This window comes from Papilio machaon, chromosome 18 (genome assembly GCF_912999745.1).
Source record: "Papilio machaon chromosome 18, ilPapMach1.1, whole genome shotgun sequence".
Taxonomy (NCBI): Eukaryota; Metazoa; Arthropoda; class Insecta; order Lepidoptera; family Papilionidae; genus Papilio; species Papilio machaon.
Window position 1 is genome coordinate 4,302,071 of NC_060003.1, and position 14,259 is coordinate 4,316,329.

The window sequence follows — 14,259 nt, forward strand, 5'->3', positions numbered from 1 at the left end:
TATTTCATCTCTACGGGATAAGGATGTGAACATGTTACTGAGGGATACTAACCAAAGATTTGACTTAGTTGTAGCCGAATGGATGTTTAACGATTTATATGCTGGGTAAGGTATTAGAAGTTATGTTGAGTGCGATCTGTATTGTATGACGATTAAATTTAATGATTAGTTATTTAAAAAATAATATGATTCGTAAAACACATACAACAATTACTAGTATTGACGAAATCAGAATAGGTAATGTTATAAGATAAAAATAACTGTTGGGAAAAAATCTTTTTATCCAATCAGAAAAATATAGCCCAAGAGAAAATGTATCCGTGAGTTTTGTGTGAAACATCCATATAAAAAGTAAACATGACTATGATGGTTTTGATAAGATTTGGAATCCAAAAATGTAAATATTAGAAATATACTAATTTATTACGATAAATGTCGATGGCGGTGACCGTACCGGACAGATATCTATATATATCCAATTTCCATACCCGCCATACCAATTAGTTTTTCGTCCCTTCGGTGGAGAAATATTGAAGTTACAGACTAATTTATTTAACAGATTGTCAGCGTTATACGACTGCCCATTGCTTTGGTTCTCCGCGACAGAATCTCATTGGATGATGCTTCGTTTACTTGAAGATATAATTAATTTACAAGACAAAGCCTCTAAACATATCCCTCCATTCATAACAAGTTATATAATACAAGACATGTAAGTACATGGGTAGATTAATACAATACTTAAAGCGGAAAACACATATCAGAAAATTTGAGTATAACTGAAATATATATACACTAGTTGTCACTCGCGACTCCGTCAGCCCGGAATTAAAAAAAACGTAATTAGCCTTTGTGCTCTTCTAGACTATTTTCTACATCTGTGCCAAATTTCATCAAGATCTGTTGAGTCGTTTCGGAGATACCATCAAACAAACATCCATCCATCCATTCATCCATCTAAACATTCGCATTTATAATATTAGTAAGATATATAACACTTCATCTGTTACCAAAACGAAAGGCATACTACTTACCGAAAAGACGACTTTAAAGAACGGTTCTCATAACGATTGTACTTGCTACTTGTAGAAATCTATAACCTCTAGATGTTTTACCAGCGTATGTTTTAAATACATTAGAAAATGAAGAGGTAGAGGAAAGGGATTTTGTCTTTGGTATTGTAAGTTCTCGGATGACTCAAAGTCATAAAACCCATCGATTTTTCTTTGCAAAGATCATATTTATTTTTCAATCGCGTCGACCTATACCAAATATGCCTCAACTAAATACTCGTACACATTTTTAATTTAATTTTACCACTGTGATATTTTTAAGGTATTTATATAATTTGGAAAAAGAAGCGTATGAAAATATTTTTAGACCGTTAATGAACTTAAGAGGTAAAAGTCTACTAAGATTTGAAGAGTCTAAGTATTTTGGTGCACACATATTGGTTTATTTAAATGTCTTACCAGACGAGGCGAAGGAGTGGCCTCGAAAATTCAAGCCTATCGCTGGATATCATGTTGATCGTCAAGTGGAACCTCTACCGAAGGTATTTTAATGGAATGTGTATTCTTCTAAACTACAGTTCAATGAAGAAATGAGAACAAAGCTGCACTCGCCAACTAATACCTTATAGTCTTATTGTTTAGTAATGAAAGTGATGTTGCCAAGAGTAAAACCAATTTTCAAAAGATGATAATTTTGCACATGTTACATTGCAGGATTTGAAAAGCATAATGGACAATGCTAAACATGGTGTTATTTACTTTAGTCTGGGTTCAAATTTAAATAGTCAAGATGTATTGGATACTTATAACGAAATATTAATGGACGTATTCAGTAATTTAAGACAAGTTGTACTCTGGAAGCATGAATTAAAGTTTACTCATTTACCTAGTAATGTTCACATTTTAAGATGGGCACCACAACAGAGTATTTTATGTGAGTGTCTCTAGAATTACTGTCAATACAAAAAATGCATTTAAATTACAGTTCGTTACATGTTTTACTTGTACTAGTTAGTTAATTAATCAAAATACAAACATTTTAACTTAATTAGTAATAACTAGCTTTTACCCGCGACTCCGTCCGCGCGGAATAAAAAAATAGAAAACGGGGTAAAAATTATCCTATGTCCGTTTCCTGGTTCTAAGCTACCAGCCCACCAATTTTCAGTCAAATCGATTCAGCCGTTCATGAGTTATAAATAGTGTAACTAATACGAATTTCTTTTATATATATAGACTAGCTTTTACCCGCGACTCCGTCCACGCGGAATAAAAAAATAGAAAACGGGGTAAAAATTATCCTATGTCCGTTTCCTGGTTCTAAGCTACCTGCCCACCAATTTTCAGTCAAATCGATTCAGCCGTTCTTGAGTTATAAATGGTGTAACTAACACAACTTTCTTTTATATATATAGATTACGTTTAATTTAGGTAGAAAAACATCTGTAAACAGTAGATATATCAATAAACATTTAAATAAAAAAATAAATTTCAGCTCATCCAAACTGCATTCTATTTATGACACAAGGTGGTGCACTTTCGTCAATTGAAGCGTTACATTTCGGAGTAGCAATACTTGGAATCCCAATATTCGCAGATCAATTTACAAACATTAAACGAGCTGTTGATCAAGGGTATGCTAAACAAGTAGATTTGCCGTATTCTACTGGAGAAGATATAAAGGATACTGTTGAGGAAATGATCAGAAATCCTAGGTATGCATAAAAAAAACATTTCCAAATTATTAAAATGTTGTTTGCTCATCCTAAATTTTCAGTGAAGATTCAAGTATTAGATGTCTTTGATTGTGAAGAGTTCGAGTACTGACTTCCTTTGGCCCATGAACACCTACAAAATCTTAGCATTAGTAGATTGACTGTAATTTTTTATTATTTTTTTATAGGTTTCGGAATAGGGCAAAGGAATTATCAAGACAATATCACAATCACTCGTCACCTGATAAGGAATTAGTGCGATTTGTGAGGAAAGTGATTCGTGCAGGAGTTACTAAATACCGCCCAGCATCTGAAAATGTGTCTTTGAAGAAGTTATTTATGAATATAGGTTTATGGGGAATAATCGTAGTAACTTCGCTTCGATTTATGTTCAAAATTTTTATTAAGTTTAGAAAATCCAAAAATCTGAATGCATAACTTAGTTTGATATTTATCGTGCTTTGTTTTTTATGTTATTTTGCTTTTTATTATTTTATTACTTTTGTAATGTTTACGACTTTTGTATTTATTATTTTTTGATACGGTTTACATTTTTTATTTTTATGAATAAATAATAGTGATATTTCGATGAAAAAATATTATTTCAATTATTTAAAAAAATAGATATTTACAAAAGGAAAACTTTTCCTGGAAAAGTTTCTACTACTCTTCTCATATATGCCTTTGCCTAAACAGTTGGTTTTTATTTGAATGTCAACAAAAAATGACAATTATAAAATGTCATAGTTTCTGAGGTTATATTTTATTGATATATATTTGGATTTCATACAGACAAACATCATACATGTTTGTCTTAAATATTTTACTTATATACATAAAATTCTTGAAGTGGATGGGTGTCATTTAATTAAATCATAAGAAACAGTACTTATCATTTTATGGAATCCAGGATTAAAAAAGGGCATTTATCAAAATCATAAAATCATAAAATGAATGTCTCTCAATTTTTAAAAGTCTTTACACTGTACATTATGATCCCATCTTGTTATGTACATAAAATTTTGGTGATCACACATCTCCCTATAAAAAGTCACGCTATTTTAAGCCACGTTCTGGTCAAGTTACTCTTAGAAGCAGGTCATGAGGTAAGTAATTGTCTCGTTAAATTTCATACCACGACGATATTTTCGTACTGTTATAACCCTTCACAATATGGAAGTATTGATTAATCAGCATTATATTGAAGACGAAGTTTTCCATTGTTATAATTATTGTGCAATATCTGCCATCAGCAGATATAGCTTTCTTTACAAGTAATTTATTCAAATAATTCAGTCGATTGCTAGAGCTCGAGGTGACAACCCGGATTCGGAGACCATCCAAGTTTTTAATTAAAAAGTGTGTGGAAAAGTTTTGGGTTTCCTTTTTTTAAAAAGAACCCCAGCGCCGCCCGCAAAACAATTGGTGTCAGAAGTGGGATGTCGGTAAGTCTTAACATTTAAGGCTCTGACATCTGAATCCCGGCTCCGGCACTGCAAGATCGACAGTAAGCCTTGACTAGTTCAAGCCTGCGTCTTGATCTCTACCAACACACTACTAGGACGACGGTCAGCCTCCGCTTAAAGCGTGAGCCCGCTCCACGCAACTCCGATCCGCTGCACGACGGTCAGTCTCCACTACACAGCGTGAGCCCGCTGCAGACGAGTTAGCAATTCGACTCACCAACTGATCACTCATGAAGCCACACCTTCTAATCATCATACAGTGAGTGATTCTAAATTATTTATTGTGTTCAGTGAAGTTTTCCAGAAGTTCCAGAGTTTTACAAGTTTTACAAATTTTATACTATTTTCAATGTTGTACCATTTTTGATGTTATACTATTTCAAATATTATAATATTTCTACATTCTACTATTTTCAATATTTTACCAATTTTGATTTTAATTATTTACTATTTTTATTGTTTGCTATTTTACTATTTTTGATGTGTTTATTTTTATGATTTACCATTTCTTGTGAATTTTGTGTGTATAAACATATATTTTTCTATTCTATCCGCAAATTGCATAAATGCTAATGGCACCTACTAGATCAGAAAGTTCCAAAGCAATCATGACGGAAAAAGTTACTCTCTCAGTTCTTACTAAATTCATTAAACCTTATAATAGGGACAGAGATCTGCTCCCCGCATTTTTAACTGACTGTGACAACGCAATGTCTTTAGCAACAGCAGAACAACAAAGTATTTTATGTAAATTCATTATTTCACAATTAGACGGAAAAGCTAAAATAGCATGTAGTCTAAAATCATTTAATACATGGTCAGAAATAAAATTATTCCTTAGAAATACATTTGGAGAAAAAAAACATTCTACGCATTTATTGTTAGACTTACAAAACTGTAAACAACTTAGCACAGAAGACGTTACTAAATTTTCTCTGAGGTTAGAATCAATCTTAACCCGACTACAGTCAGATATACATTATAGTTGCAAAGTTGATGGCGAACTTGCGGGTCGAATAGCGGCCATGGAAGATCTAGCACTCAATACCTTCCTTCTGGGATTAAACTCATCAATATCAACCATTGTTAGATGTAGGAATCCGACTGACCTCAACGAGGCAATACAACATGCTATAGAGGAAGAAAAGTTATACAACTTATCAAAAACACACTTAATTAAACATCAAAAACATTGTCACATATGTAACAAAACAGGTCATAATTCTTCGGAATGTTTCAAAAATAAAAAAAATAATGTAAATAAACAGCAACCGCAAGATTTCTTTCATGTGAATTCAAATTATAACGCCAAGTATTATAAGAAGCGTGACTCATGTTCCAATATAAACTCTAACATTAAGTCATGCAATTATTGCAAAACTTTGGGTCACACGATCGCGGAATGTCGCAAGCGCAAATTCAATGAACAGCGTCGCGAAAGTGCATCGCTTACAAAACCGGAACAATGTACATCGCGTGACTCAAACGTTAAGGCAAAAGTACACTTGTGCGATTTTAATGAAAATTTAAACTAAAGGCGATTTCCGACGCGTGTCTTAAGAAATCGTATATATGCAAAGACACGACACATTCTACTAATCTTACTAATTTTTCTAAATCAAACACACCTCAACCACAGCAGTTGAGTTCTACTAAATCTACTAATTTTACTAAATCAAATACACCTCAACCACAGCAGTTGAGTTCTACTAAATCTACTATTTCTACTAAATCAAATACATCTCAACCAAAGCAGTTGAGTTCTACTAAATCAAATACATCTCAACCAAAGCAGTTGAGTTCTACTAAATCAAATACATCTCAATCAAAGCAATTGAGTTCTACTAAATCAAATACATCTCAATCAAAGCAATTGAGTTCTACTAAATCAAATACATCTCAATCAAAGCAATTGAGTTCTACTATATCTACTATTACTAATTTACCAAATCTTAACTCTGAAATTATTTGCGAAATAAATTCTAACAACAAAAAGATATCGTTACCTCATGTTTTTATTAAAACTAAACATGCCACAGAGCAGCTATGCTTCTTAATTGACACAGGAGCTAGTATCAGTATAATAAAAAAATCTAGTTTACGACAATTTCCAAATCTCTCTCCCGAAAAAGTAAAATTAAAAGGCATTAATAACTCAGAGCAGTTGGTCGAAACCTTAGGTACATTCCAATTAAAATTTATTTTATGTCATGAAACATTACATTACAAATTTCACGTTACTACCGATGACGTCAACTTAGATAACTACGACGGCATTATTGGTAGCGACTTTTGTAGTTACTTTAAAGCAAACATAAATTACGCCTCAAAGTCTTTATTAATAAAAAAATATTCTATACCTATTATTTATACACAACCAACTTATATAATTCCCGCGCGCTCTGAAACGGTTATTGAATGCGGCATATCAAATTACATTTATGAACATTGTCCCGACAATGAAGCTCTGGTATTGCATCACGTCATATGTAAAGGTGTTTACGTTGCTAATTCCATTGTTAAAATTAAACCCAATGGTAAAATAAATATATCAGTTTTAAATACAACTGATTCTGATATTGAAGGCAAAGATTATTACGTAGAGTTGACTTTTCTAGATCGCAATAATTTTAACTCAGATCAATGTCGCGATATTAATACTATATCTACTACTAAATCAAATCGTCTCAATCAAGTACTAAATTTAATTCGCTGTTCTCATTTAAATGAAGAAGAGAAAAAGTCTCTTCTCGAATGTTGCTCTCAATACACTGATATTTTCCATATCGAAGGTGAACCGTTATCCTTCACAAACGCAATCGAGCATAATATCAATACAGGAGATACGCCTCCAATTCATGTAAAATCTTATCGATTTCCTGAATGTCACAAAAACGAAGTTGACACTCAAATTCAGAAAATGTTAGAACAAAACATTATTCGCCCTTCTAATTCGCCCTGGAGCGCCCCAGTATGGGTTGTCCCGAAAAAAATGGATGCCTCTGGCAAAAAGAAATGGAGAATTGTTATTGATTATCGTAAACTTAATGATGCCACTGTTTCCGAAAGTTATCCACTGCCTCTTATCACTGATATTCTAGACCAATTAGGTCATTCCAAATATTTCAGCACACTGGATTTAGCAAGTGGTTTTCATCAATTGAAGATGAGCGCCAAAGATGCGCCAAAGACAGGATTCACTGTTAGTACTAATTCTAGCATGTCTGGGCACTACGAATTTACTAGGATGCCCTTCGGATTAAAGAATGCTCCAGCCACTTTCCAGCGTCTCATGAATACGGTTTTATCCGGTCTTCAAGGTCTTCACGCATATGTTTATTTAGATGATTGCATCATATACTCACATGATCTTGAATCTCACATGTCTAAGCTTAAATTAGTGTTTGATAGATTCAGACAATTCAATTTAAAACTTCAACCAGATAAATGCGAATTTCTACGTCGTGAAGTTGCATATTTAGGTCATATCATCACCGACAAAGGTGTCTCTCCAAATCCTGATAAAGTAAAAGCTGTCTCTGAATTCCCAACTCCAGTCAATGTAAAACAAATTAGAGCATTTCTAGGTCTTGTCGGATATTATCGACGTTTTATTGAAAATTTTTCTAAGTTAACCAAGCCTCTTACGGCCTTATTAAAGAAGGATGTTCCTTTTAACTGGACCTCTGAGCAGGACAGTTCATTTCAAATTCTCAAAGATAAGCTTACCACGGCACCACTGCTTCAATATCCAGATTTTTCTGCTCCGTTTGTATTAACTACGGATGCCTCTAACTACGCCATAGGTGCAGTTCTCTCACAAGGTGACATAGGTAAAGATAAACCTATCGCCTATGCGTCCAGAACGCTTAACAAGCCTGAAGGTAATTATTCTACTACGGAAAAAGAACTTTTAGCTATTATTTTTGCAGTTAAAACTTTCCGTCCTTATTTATATGGTCAAAAATTTAAAATAGTAACTGATCATCGCCCTTTAGTTTGGCTATTTAATGTCAAAGATCCAGGCAGTAGACTCATTCGTTGGCGCCTAAAGCTCGAAGAATACGATTACGAAATCGTTTATAAACAAGGTCGACTTAATTCTAACGCTGACGCATTATCTCGATATCCAATAAATACAATTGATATTAATAATTTAAATAATTCAAGTTATGAAAAATATTTCAAAGATCAATTTACAAAAAATATTTCAAGTCTTAACACCGTTATCGAAGAATGTTCACAAGGTTTACACTTATCCAAGTTTAAAACAATTGCATGTCCAGTCTCTTTAGACTTTGATTATTCTTTGCCACATTGTGAAGAAATATTATCGCAACTTAATAATTCTGCTGAGTTACTAAATTCCGAACGCGAGCCGTTCACAATAAAACGTGTTAATGACAAAGACAAAACATTCTATTTCTTATTTACTAAAATCCATCATTACGAAGAAACCAAATTCAAAGATATTTATAATTTACTAATAAAATTAAGAAACCAAATATTAAGCGAAGATGCAGATATTACTGATCTCGCTGTATCAGATTTCTCAGATCCTTTTTCTAAAATATCATATGTTAAAATTTATAATATGATTGCTTATATTTTTCATAATACTAATATTACAATTCATATTTACAAAAATCAATTAATTTATCCTACTCCAGTCGAAGTTCCAAAGATATTAAAAGAAAATCATGACTCTCCTATCGCAGGTCACCCAGGATCAAATCGCATGTACAAGCGAATTAAAGCAGCCTATTATTGGAAAGGCATGCGCTCTGACATTGAACAATATGTAAAGAAATGTAAATTGTGCCAAATTAATAAACCTTTACGTAAGTCAAACAAAGCTCCAATGGAGATAACTTCTACTTCCACACGACCATTTGAGCGGTTAGCTCTTGATGTTGTAGGTCCTTTACCAGAATCAGGGCCCCAACAATTCAAATTCATTCTAACTCTTCAAGATGATCTTACTAAATTTTCTAGCGCTTATCCCATGGTCACATCTACAAGTGACGAGATAGCTCGTAACATTGTACATTTTATGTCTCTATTCGGTTTTCCAAAAATGATTTTAACGGATTTAGGTACTTGTTTTACCTCAGATTTATTTAAACAATTAACTGAAATTTTAAAAATCAAAGCTCTATTTACGTCTCCTTATCATCCTCAAACGAATGGAGCATTAGAAAGGTCTCATGCTACCTTAAAAGAATATCTCAAGTCGTTTACAAATGAAAATCAAAATGATTGGCACTGTTATCTATTCACTGCTATTTTAACCTACAATACTACTCCTCATTGTACCACTGATTTTACCCCATACGAATTATTATATGGTTATAAACCACATATTCCTAATTCATTATATGAAAATAATAATAATAACACTTATAACGAATACATTCGTGCTTTACAATATCGTATGCGGTTTAGCCGAGAAAAGGCAATACAAAATATAATTAATAGCAAAGAAAAGTCTAAACAATATTATGATTCTAATTCTCGCGAAATTACTTATAAAACCGGCGACATGGTGTATTTGAAACATCACCACAGGCTCCGGAAGGCCTTATCTCCCGTATGGAAAGGTCCATTTAAAATAATAAAAGTCCACAATAAACATAATGTTACGTTACAAGTAGGTCGAAAACACGTGAAGTATCATACTAACGAGATTAAACCTTCTACATCTTAATTTATCTTATGAATACTATATCTCTAATAATTACTATATCTCTATTTCCAGAGCCATATGCTATGGATCTCGCGCTGAATTCAAGATTACTCCTATATCGCATAGTCCCGGAATTTATTTTGAACCTACTACTAATATTAATTTTTACAATGACTATTGGAAGGTAATAACGCACATCGATCTAATATCTTTAGAACCTTATCTTGAAAATGTTGAAAAACAATTACACAAAACTCAAGATTTATGTATTAAAATTCAGTCGCAAGACGAAATTCAATGTAAAGATATCTGTAGTCCTATAGAAGTTTTAATACAATCAAATTACATTAAATTGCAATCTTTGTCTCACGTCATTATTAATAAATCTTCCACAAAGACCAGAAGGTCTCTAGAATTTGGTGGAGAAATTTTAAAATTTATTTTCGGTACCTTAGACGCCGATGACGCAAGGAAATATGACGCTGCAATTAACGCCTGTCAAGAGAGTGAGACAGAATTATTTCGTCTTATGAAAGATAACATACATATTGTTAAATCAACTATAAATAATTTTAACTCTACTATTTCCAAACTTAATCAAAACGAATTAAAGTTAAATACGCAAATTAATAACATGAATGAAATACTATCTCAAATCACTAAAATCGATAATTCGTTACTCTATACTTCTAAGATAAATACATTTTTAAATATTATTGAAGGCTCTTTATTAACGATTTCTAATTTGTTAGATACTACATTAAATGCTATTTTATTTTCTAAGGTAAATGTACTACATCCTAGCGTAATTAGTCCCTTAGGTTTATACACCGAATTATCAAAGCATAGCAACCAAATAAATAAAAGACTCGATTTTCCAGTTCAATTAAACTTAGCTAACATTCATTCTATAATTGATGTCTCTGAATTAACGTCTTATTATTATAATAATAAGGTTATTTTTGTCTTACAAATTCCACTAATTACACAAGACAAATACATTGTTTATAAAAACATTCCTCTGCCTACAGCTCATGAAGATTCACATTACAAAACATTTGCACTTATCCAACCTTCTAACTCCTATATTGCCATTAGTATCGATAGGATGCATTTTGCAATGTTGGATAGTCTAGAAACTTGTAAATCTTTAAATGACGAATATTCCATATGTCAATTAACTACTATACTTTCAACACTTGTAAATCCAAGTTGTGAATCAAAGTTATTAACAGAGGTGGTCCTTACACTACCACCCGAATGTAATTCTAAATTATTATATGGCGAAATTGATATTTGGCATAAGTTGAATAATAATAAATGGATTTATGTTCAGTCAAATATAAATAAACTTACAATAAAATGCGATGACGCAATTAGTGATCACTCGTTAATCGGAACGGGAATAGTCAAAATCACCGATAACTGTATTGGTTTTTCTAAGACTATTCAGTTGATGCCAGATAGCTCAATTTCTGTTAAAATATCGTCTCCTTTAGACATAAATTTTGATATAACTATTGATGACTGTTGTAAGAAAGACATATTCAATAAATCATTACCATATCTTACTCCTATATCTTTAAGCAAAATTAATCTAGATTCATTAAAATACGCAAATCACCAAATGGATGATTTAGAGAAAGAGTTAAATAATGTACAAAACGAATCTCATTTTGTTAAATATGTCTCATATTATTCTACATTTACTTATATCTTTATTGTTTGTTTAATTTTCTATATTTGTTTCAAATTGTATAAATGTTACAAACAAAGTCGTCACAGCAGTGTTGGCTGTTGCATACAAATATTCAATCAATGCCATAATAAAAAATCAACTAAACAAAGTAATAAGTTGTCAAATGTCATAGAAATGACAGATATTTCTACATCCGACGATGAGAAATCTACTAAATCTCTGCCAGTTATAAACTACAAATCATGTAATTCTAATCTAAGTAAAAATTTGACAATGTCAAAAAGAAATATAAACTTTTAAGTAATTGAATGTTACTAATTTTGTGCACTTACTATTTCTAAGATTAATTAATAATTTCTATATCATTTGTTTAATTATGTTTAATTACTAGTTCTACTATTTTTGAATTGTAAACATTTTATTCAATTACTATTTTCAAGAATTTTTACTACATTTACTATATCAATTATGTTTAATTTCTAGTTCTACTATTTTTGAATTGTGAATATTTTATTCAACTACTATTTTCAAGAATGATTACTATATTTACTATATCAATGTGTTTAATTGCTAGTTCTACTATTTTTGAATTATGGACATTTTGTTCAATTACTATTTTTAAGAATTTTTACTACATTTACTATATCAAGTGTTTAATTATAATTCTACTATTTTTGATTATAACATCATTGTATTGTTATTTCTAAGTTATTTTTACTATGTCTAATGTTTAACATTGTCCAATTTCTAATTTTCTATTTTTAATGATGTTCAATTTCTGTATGTAATTTCTATTTTCAATGGTCTCCTAATTCGCGATTCTAATTCTAATTCCAATTCTAATTCTACTTCGCTTCATCTTAAATGGATAAAGCTTCGTCAAAAAGGGGGAGCTGTTATAACCCTTCACAATATGGAAGTATTGATTAATCAGCATTATATTGAAGACGAAGTTTTCCATTGTTATAATTATTGTGCAATATCTGCCATCAGCAGATATAGCTTTCTTTACAAGTAATTTATTCAAATAATTCAGTCGATTGCTAGAGCTCGAGGTGACAACCCGGATTCGGAGACCATCCAAGTTTTTAATTAAAAAGTGTGTGGAAAAGTTTTGGGTTTCCTTTTTTTAAAAAGAACCCCAGCGCCGCCCGCAAAACAGTACGAAAGTGAACGCCAGGTGACTCGGTGGCTCTAAACACGTATTTGTCGTTGATCGCTCGAGATCTATATCTTTCTTCATCATTATCGTCTGTACTTACAAAGACATCAGTCCCTTTGAAAGGATAGTTCCTACCTGAAATCTTGAACTAAAATAATTAAACGATAGCCGAAATAGTTACAATGAATATGACATGGTTTTTTTTCAGGTTACCCACATCGCCATGTTTCCATTCAATTATACGCATCCAAATCTTCGTCAAATTGATGCCAGCTGGAACGAAAAATATATAAGAGGTAATGTTCGAACATATTAAATTTTCATTTATTTGTCAATAAATTCAATAAAATAAACGTATTGATATTCCAACAGGTAACAATTTGCAGTTTTATTCCCAAATTTCGTCAAAAATATTTGCAGCAACACTACAACATAAAGATGTTGACAGACTCTTCAGAGACACTACTCAAAGCTTTGATTTGATCATAGCCGAGTGGATGTTTAATGATATTTGTATAGGGTAAGATAATGAAGAAGACTTTCAAAACTTGGCGTAGACTTCAATGGCTAATAACCCGTAAATTTCAGCGTAGCAGCGCTTTACGATTGTCCTTTAATTTGGTTCTCTGCATCCGAATGTCATTGGTCTTTGCTTCAAGCGATTGAAGAGTCTACAAACACATATACAATGGGAGGTACTTCAAGAAGTATTGAGTCATTTGAATCAGCGTCTCTGAGAAAAGAAGCGTAAGTTTGGAGTCACCGTTTTTTTATAAAATTATTCGTTGACTCAGAATTTTTCTTTACCTTCTCAAAGGCCGGCAACGCATCTGCGATTCCTCCGGTATTGTAGATGTCCATGGGCGTCGATGAACACCTTATTGTGTTCCCGCTGCTCGTTTGCCCCCTTCTCTAAAAAAAAAAAAAAAAAAAATTCAATTCCTCGCTTCCTTCATTCTATATTTTTTATCGAATACTTATCATCAGATTTTAAAACATTTTTAAACAATTTAAACCTCGTATCTGAAGGTATCTACGCAGTTTGGATAAAGAATCTTTCAACAAAATATTTGAGCCATTGATGGCTGTAAGAGGCCAACCACTCCAACCATACGTCGAGCTGATGTATTATTCTTCTTTGGTGCTGGTCTACTCTCATGTTCTGTTGGGTGACGTTACCAGATGGCCAGAAAACTTTAAACCTGTCGCGGGCTACCATATTGATCAAAAAGTCAAACCATTACCGAAAGTATTGTTTCAATTTAATTTAATTTTGGTACTTTATTATAATGCGATAATTGCTACCTTCAGGATATTATATCTAGACTTAAGTCGGACCGAATGAAGGACCTAAAAATTGCTTAGCAGTCGATTACGATTTTTGGTTAACACATTCAGCTACTAATTGAATTTTGTTAGATTTAAATATTCTACACAATAAAAACTACAACTACATCTATAATTTTATTTAAGTAGTAACAGTAAAAAATATTTTTCTTTAAGGATTTGAAAAGCATA

General features: G+C 32.1%; 1 protein-coding gene across 1 annotated transcript; it reads left to right on the forward strand.

The window, feature by feature from the left end:
* The first annotated feature begins 1,387 nt into the window (after positions 1-1,387).
* On the forward strand, positions 1,388-4,084 carry LOC106712139 (UDP-glucosyltransferase 2-like). Its single transcript, XM_045682322.1, has 5 exons — positions 1,388-1,555; positions 1,728-1,947; positions 2,509-2,728; positions 2,917-3,097; positions 4,025-4,084. Exons 1-5 carry the CDS (start codon positions 1,388-1,390, stop codon positions 4,082-4,084), a joined length of 849 nt encoding a protein of 282 aa, XP_045538278.1.
* Positions 4,085-14,259: the final 10,175 nt, after the last annotated feature.

Bases quoted from the DNA above. Each gene is read 5' to 3' on its own strand.
- LOC106712139 (XM_045682322.1), top strand. From the start codon at position 1,388: ATGAACTTAAGAGGTAAAAGTCTACTAAGATTTGAAGAGTCTAAGTAT. The intron at 1,948-2,508 runs GTGAGTGTCTCT...AATAAATTTCAG, and splicing joins ACCACAACAGAGTATTTTAT to CTCATCCAAACTGCATTCTA. The intron at 3,098-4,024 runs GTAACTTCGCTT...CAAATAATTCAG, and splicing joins GTTTATGGGGAATAATCGTA to TCGATTGCTAGAGCTCGAGG.